This window comes from Microplitis demolitor, chromosome 10, assembly GCF_026212275.2.
Source record: "Microplitis demolitor isolate Queensland-Clemson2020A chromosome 10, iyMicDemo2.1a, whole genome shotgun sequence".
NCBI lineage: Eukaryota > Metazoa > Arthropoda > Insecta > Hymenoptera > Braconidae > Microplitis > Microplitis demolitor.
Window position 1 is genome coordinate 17624303 of NC_068554.1, and position 7010 is coordinate 17631312.

Here is a 7010-nt window from a genome sequence, read left to right on the forward strand (position 1 = left end):
CATGACACAAATTAATTAATAATAAAAAGTATTTAATATTTTACTCACTAAAATATTGTTGTTGACTAATAGATGGATCCTTTTTAATGTGTATTTGCATACACATATATACATATATACATACATATATAAATAAATATATATGTATAATAGATAGGATACACTGGAGCACTCAGGAGCACCACCAATCGTGAAGGCACGTCGATGGCCAGTCGCGCACTGAACTGTTTCGTCTATTTCGAAGCCGTTTGAAGCGCCGGTACAGGGTACAGGGTGAATCCTCGCACTACCCCCAACAGATCGTCAACCCCATCCCCCACCGCAACCATTCCTATAAAGCTATAGGTATACAGCATTGTACAGCATCATCACACGTACTAATTTGTATAATTTTATAGATATATACGTATACTGACGGTGAAATTAATCGTAACCCCCGCCGTGCAACTATCATCGCCATAATTTTTTTTTTCCTTGTTCTTGTAATGTTTGATTATATTATTATTGAAAGTTGAATATAATTAAATAAGGATAAAATAATAATAATAATAATAATAATAATAATAATAATAATAATAATAATAATAATGATAAATAAAAAAATTAAATTTAAATATCATATAAATATATTTTTAGTATTATCATAGTTATTTGGTATTTACAGAGTATTAAAATGGAAAAAACTTATATTAGTACTTAATATTAATTTTCACACTTTTATTTTTTTAAAACTAGACGTTATAAATATAACATTATTTAATGTATTTAACAAAAATAAAAATTGATAATTTAAATAAGAAAATGTAAAGAATAAATAAATTGTTAATCAGTCTGTAAATATCTTTATATTAATCAACATGAACATATTGACCTGTAACAGTAGCAGTCTGATGATATCTTCGTCGTCCAGCAAAATCTTGATTTTCTTCATTTAATTGGGCTGATGATATATCAACACCAGGATGTATTGGTGTTACAACAATTTGTTCATAATCATAAATTTTACGACCTATAAGTCTTAAGATACAACTTTTTAACCATTCAAATAATTTAAATTCAGCGGATACACCAGGTTTAACTGCTGGATTAGCATGACCTACGTAACTCCAGACAACAAATACAACAACAATATTTGCTATTGCATACCCCCAATGTACCAGAAACATTATTAAAAGTTTAACAAGTGCCTGTAATAAATATTATTGTAATTATATAATTATATAATTAATAATAATTAAATAAATTTAAAAAACTTACTCCAAATAATGAAAACCATCTGTTACAAAGCGGACTGTACCAATTTCCTAATTTACCATGAATATGTGGATTTTTACGACGATTTAAGTCTGTTATTGTATTATTTGATGATATATTATTTTGATTATCTTCAATGCTGGGTGATGAGGATAATGATAAATCATTATTTCCAATTGTACTATTATTTTCAGAAGTAATACTTGAATTTCTCTATTGTTAAATATAAATTTATTTTTATTATTATTATTATTATTATTATTATTATTATTGTTGTTATTGTAAATAACGAATAATTTTTAGTATTATAGCATACCATTAAATTTTTATGCCGAGTTCTTTCTGGAAATAATGTGTCTAAATCATTGTTAGTATCATAATAATTATCATTACTATAAAAATTTTGATTATTTAAATTATGATCATTATATTCAATAGTATTGGCTGCAGTACCATAATTATTATGTTCAAAAGTTGGTGTTTGTTGAACTCTAAATCTTTGTTCACGTGTATGTTGAAGATCAAAAGTTTGTGCCAATGCAAAATAAGCATAATCCATACATGCATATGTTAATAAAAATGGCATTGTAACTATTGGCGCAAGTGTATTTATTTCACCAATAATAATAAATGTTAATGTAACAATAGCAACAACAATCATTGCATATATTGGTACTTTATTTGGGCCACGACCATGCTGGAGACAGCTTATTCCAGGTATAACATTTTGTCCAGCAATTGATTGCAATACACGTGGTGTACCGTACATTGCTCCTAAACAACTGCTAAATGATGATACATAAAGGCCAGCTAATAATAAAACTGAAAATTCCGAAACAGTTGATGCAATCATAAAATTATCAAGTAATGCAACTCTTGTACATGTTGCTGCGAGAAATAGAGAAAATATTAAATAAAGTATTGCCCTAAAAGAAAAAAAAAAGAAAAAAAAAAAAGTTTTAATTAAGAAAAAAAAAATAATAATAATATAAATGATATATTATTTACCCAGTTCCTAATGCTGCTAATGTACCATTAGGAATATTTTTTGAAGGATGTCGTAAATCACCACTCATATTTATTCCAGCTAATACTCCAGTAACAGTTGGAAAAAAAACACCAAAAACAGTAAACCATCCATAATCACTTTGGTATTGTGAAAATGTATTATTCCGTAAATTACCAGATAACCAACCTTCAAATCCTGCCTCTAAAATAATAATAAAATTAAAAATTTTAACAAAATACGTATAATATAAATATAAATATAAAATATAAAATAATACCTGGATCAATATGAGTAAAACTACCGATAATAAAATCACCAGCTGCAAGTAATAATATTAAAAGAAGAATAAATTGTAATTTAATAACCCATTTAACACCAGCAATATTTATAACTGATAATAAAATAACAGCAGCACACGCAAAACCACGTTGTGTCCATGGTGTTTCAAGATTAACTAATTCAGCCATTGATTCACCAAATCCTAATACATTTAATGCACATCCGACTGCCTATAGATTATTGATTATTATTAATTTATTAATAAATTTGTGATGAAATAATCATAAATACTTGTCCAAAGCAATAGAGCAATCCAATGGATCCACCAAATCTTGATCCTAACACATGTGAAAGTAAAAAATAAACTCCACCGCTTTCAACTCTGCATCTTTCACATATTCCAACTGCTGACAACACTGTTACTAACGCTACACAAACTAAAAAAAAATATATAAAAATTATAATTTCATAATAATAACAATAATAAAAAAATTTTACCGGTTGAAAAAATAATTAACACGGCATTTAAAGCTCCAGCTTGTCCAACAATCCATCCTGACCTCAATAAAACAATAACTCCAAATATATTAATAAGACATGATGTAAATACACCATCCCAAGTACCAAATAAAACTGGTTGAGATATGAAAAAATTTGATTTCCACCAAGGATCAGCATTCTACAGCAAATAAATTATTATTATTATTATTATTTTTATTATAGTTTTATTTTTTAAATACAAAAATACTTACATATTCTTGGGCATATAATTCATTGTCACCTGATGGATAAATATTAGCACTTATAGCTGCATTGCCAGTTGATCCGATATCATCATAATTTATATTATTATTATTATTATTATTATTGTTGTTATTTGATGATGTACTGTCAAAATTTTGTGTTTTATTTAACTGTTGATCATGATTTTTATTATGATTTTCATTAACTCCTAGGCCATATTTTGTCCAATTTATTTTATTGTTATCCTGTTGATGGTCTCCTCTATTACCACTACTACTACTACTACTACTAATATTATTATTTCTAACCTCCATAAGTTAATTAGTTAATTTGTAATAATAATTATTTATTTATAACTATCTATCTATTTAATTATTTTTTTTTCACTAAAAACATACTACACAACTAATATATATTGTATATAGATAATAAATATGTAGTATAACTAAATAACTGTAAAACACATACATATGTACTTATTATAAATCGTATGAAATGTTAATTTGAATATGTATACGTATATGATAATTTGTGCGTATTTATACTAAGTAAAAAAATGTTTTTAATTTAATTTAAAATTTATTCATTATTTTAATGAAACATAAAAATATATTTAATAAATAGTTTTTAAGTATGTATAAATAATAATTGGAAAATATATCTAAATATCATAAAATAATACACTGTAGACTATAGTATGTATGTATATTAAGGTATCTCGTTAATCTCGTATCGAATTCATATTGATATATCGAACAAGGTTTATGTCAGCGTGCCTATTTATTAAGAAAAAAAAAAATATAATCTTAAAAAATAAATTTATTTATTATTAATTATAGAGTAAATTACATAATACAATTGACAAATATATTTAAAAAGATTAGACAAAAAAAATTAATTTAATTTATAAAAAAAAAAAGTTTAGTGATAAGCAGATAATTAATTTTTTTTTATTATAATTATTAATATATTTAAACATTCTAACATATACATACATACATACATACATCATACACACACATACATATACCACACAGATGATATATATCTATATATATATTTATCATAACAATAATTGTATATAATGTGGCTACTGTCGATACGACATGGAACCGTATAATCGATTATTATTAATAGCAGAAGCAGTAACAATAATAATAATAATAATAATAATAATAATAATTATTATTATTATTATTATTATCAATATTATTAAACTGTATTGAACGGTATGTACAGTTACTGCTATTGTTATTATAAGATCCTAACAGAAAAGATAAAAAAAATTTCTTTTTTTTTATCTTAATAATTAATCATACAAGGGTTATTATTATTATTATTATTATTATTATTATTATTATTATTATTATTATTAGTGTTATTTATTTTAAGCTCCTCTTCTCCATTTTTCACCGTTACTAAATTTTGTCATTTCCTTACCACTTACTCCGCAAGTTCCTATTCCAACTCTCCCATTAACATTTTCCGGTGTTGCAAATATACTTTTTTTAACAACTCCTTTTTTCGCAGACTAAAATAATAATTAAAATCATTATATCAATAAGTTTATACATTGTATTGTAATAAACATACAATACTTACTTTAGTTGTAAATGCTAGCCATTTATTTTTTTCTTGCTCTCGTTCTTCTTCAAGTTCTTTAAATCGTTGTAACTTTCTTTGTTTCTTTTTTTTTAAATATTCACGTTGTTTATTTGGATCAGCTCCAGCTGCTTGTAGTTTTCTGTATTTAAAAACATTATTAATATTAATTAAAATTAATAATATAAATTGAAAATGTGTTTGTTTTGTATAATTTATAATTTATAAAATAAAAAGTGCTCATAAGTCGTTACAATACCAGTAATAATAAAAGTAACAAACAAAAACAATCAAATACATACATATATTATCGAAAAATAATTTTACCTTTTTCTTAATGAAATAATCACAGATTATGTTTGGATACGTATGTATATATATTGTATATCAATATTTAATTTATGTAATAAATAAGTAATCGTTGGGGATAGTTTGCGAACGATGATGAATAAGTATACACATACACACAGGATACGTAATCACAGAATAGGGGAGAAAAAAAAATTTTCAATTAATATATAATCATAATAATAATAATAATAAATATATAAAATATAAATTAAGTTTACTTTTTTTGTTTTGTTTTCTAGATAATAAAATATGAACAAATTGTTTATCTAAGAGTTTTCTACACACATAATAATTTTAATAAAGATATGAATAATTATAACTTACTTTGATTTTTGGTCAGCCCAATCCGATGCTGGTCTTTTGGCAACTGATTTTAATTGATTCAACATTGTTACATCTGTATTTTTATATTCTTTAAATGTTATATTAACTAGCCCATCTTCATTAATAGCATCAATAGTAGCTTCATAGTATCTGTTAAAATAAATTAATTAAATATAATTAATGTTATTTAAATTGTTGATATTATTATTATTATTATAATTTATTAAAAAAATTAAAGACTTACTTCCCATCTTCACTCCAAGGAGCCATACATTCATCACCTGGTTTCCATTTATTTGCCAAAACAGCTAATAATATTGGATCTTTAGGATCCATTCCATTGGATTGTTTTTTTTCTTGTTGTTGTGATTTAATCAAGTCATGAGTTAATTCAATAACTTCCTCTAAATCAATTTTTAATTTTATTAATTCCTCATTTGCTGGATCTGTTGTTAACGCAGCTTCAACCTTAATTATAAATAAAATTAAAAAAAAAAAAAAATATAATATAAATATAATTATAGGTTATAATTAAAAAATATTATAAACACCATACCTGTTGCAATTGCAATTTATAATTTTGCAAATCGTCCATGATGATTAAAAAAAAATAATTAGCAATATGTTAAATCAATAAATACTTAATAATTAAACTATAAATATAATGAAATATATTTATTGTTTGTTTGACAATGTATGTTAAATTGGAAATTAAATCAACAATTCAACACTGAGATGGATAAAATAACACGATGGATGATAGGCACCCACTCGACTGTACTACTCAAAATTTCTTAACTCCAGAACACAGACGACATCTAGTAGTAGTAGTAGTTTGTTTATTGGCTTGAACTGTGTAGTTCGTTTAGCCGTTAGTAAATTTTGCTTGTTTGGCGGGAGTTTTTAAATGTTCAGTCCAGACCTGTTGATAAAGTTATAGAAAATAGTGAGGCCATCTATACTAAAAATTAAACGAATTATTTTAACGAGTTTAGATGAAAACGACACCGAGACGCTCGTTTCAACAAGAGACTGGCACCGAGTACTTTGAAAGAAACTTAAGGCGCAAGCGCAACCTAATTTTATCAGTACTGCACAGGTCATTCAAACTGTGACACCACAGCTGTGCGACTGTTGTGTATCCAACTTTATTTCTCAGCCATCTCAATAATTCGGACTCTTTTTAGTTGATAGGCCATTTCGTGATAATAATTTAATCGTAACTTAAAACGTAAATAGTCAAAAAAATATTTAAAATAATTCGCTGCATCTTTTCCATTGTTCAACTACCGGTGTTCGTTGTCGTTCGTTACATAAATTTATAATAATTTTTACTTTTATTAATTATTATTTATGAACAAAAGTGTTAAAAAGTTATCAGTGATTATTAGTGTATAGTTTAAAAATTTTTTTTTATCAAGTGATTAGTGTGAAAATAAGTTTTTTT

The 7010-nt window shown here is 25.0% G+C and overlaps 2 protein-coding genes across 2 annotated transcripts; both read right to left on the reverse strand.

Moving 5' to 3' along the window:
* Positions 1–648: 648 nt before the first annotated feature.
* Positions 649–3956, reverse strand: LOC103577807 (solute carrier family 12 member 8). The gene is made up of 8 exons (XM_053742688.1): positions 3295–3956; positions 3041–3221; positions 2834–2979; positions 2541–2772; positions 2263–2464; positions 1571–2180; positions 1258–1467; positions 649–1187 (listed from the first exon to the last, which is right to left on the reverse strand). The coding sequence occupies exons 1-8, from the start codon at positions 3598–3600 to the stop codon at positions 849–851; spliced, it is 2226 nt and encodes a 741-aa protein (XP_053598663.1). The 5' UTR covers positions 3601–3956; the 3' UTR covers positions 649–848.
* Positions 3957–4092: 136 nt separating this feature from the next.
* On the reverse strand, positions 4093–6358 carry LOC103577806 (survival of motor neuron-related-splicing factor 30). Its single transcript, XM_053742689.1, has 5 exons — positions 6120–6358; positions 5808–6031; positions 5564–5713; positions 4889–5030; positions 4093–4817 (listed from the first exon to the last, which is right to left on the reverse strand). Exons 1-5 carry the CDS (start codon positions 6156–6158, stop codon positions 4674–4676), a joined length of 699 nt encoding a protein of 232 aa, XP_053598664.1. The 5' UTR covers positions 6159–6358; the 3' UTR covers positions 4093–4673.
* Between the last annotated feature and the right edge of the window lie 652 nt (positions 6359–7010).

Coding starts and splice junctions, on each gene's coding strand:
- LOC103577806 (XM_053742689.1), bottom strand. CDS start 6,158: ATGGACGATTTGCAAAATTATAAATTGCAATTGCAACAG. Junction 6,032..6,119: donor ATAAATTGCAATTGCAACAG/GTATGGTGTTTA, acceptor TTTATAATTAAG/GTTGAAGCTGCGTTAACAAC. Junction 5,031..5,563: donor TGGGCTGACCAAAAATCAAA/GTAAGTTATAAT, acceptor TTTTAAATACAG/AAAACTACAAGCAGCTGGAG.
- LOC103577807 (XM_053742688.1), bottom strand. CDS start 3,600: ATGGAGGTTAGAAATAATAATATTAGTAGTAGTAGTAGTAGTAGTGGT. Junction 2,465..2,540: donor TTTTACTCATATTGATCCAG/GTATTATTTTAT, acceptor TTATTATTTTAG/AGGCAGGATTTGAAGGTTGG. Junction 1,188..1,257: donor GATGGTTTTCATTATTTGGA/GTAAGTTTTTTA, acceptor TATTTATTACAG/GCACTTGTTAAACTTTTAAT.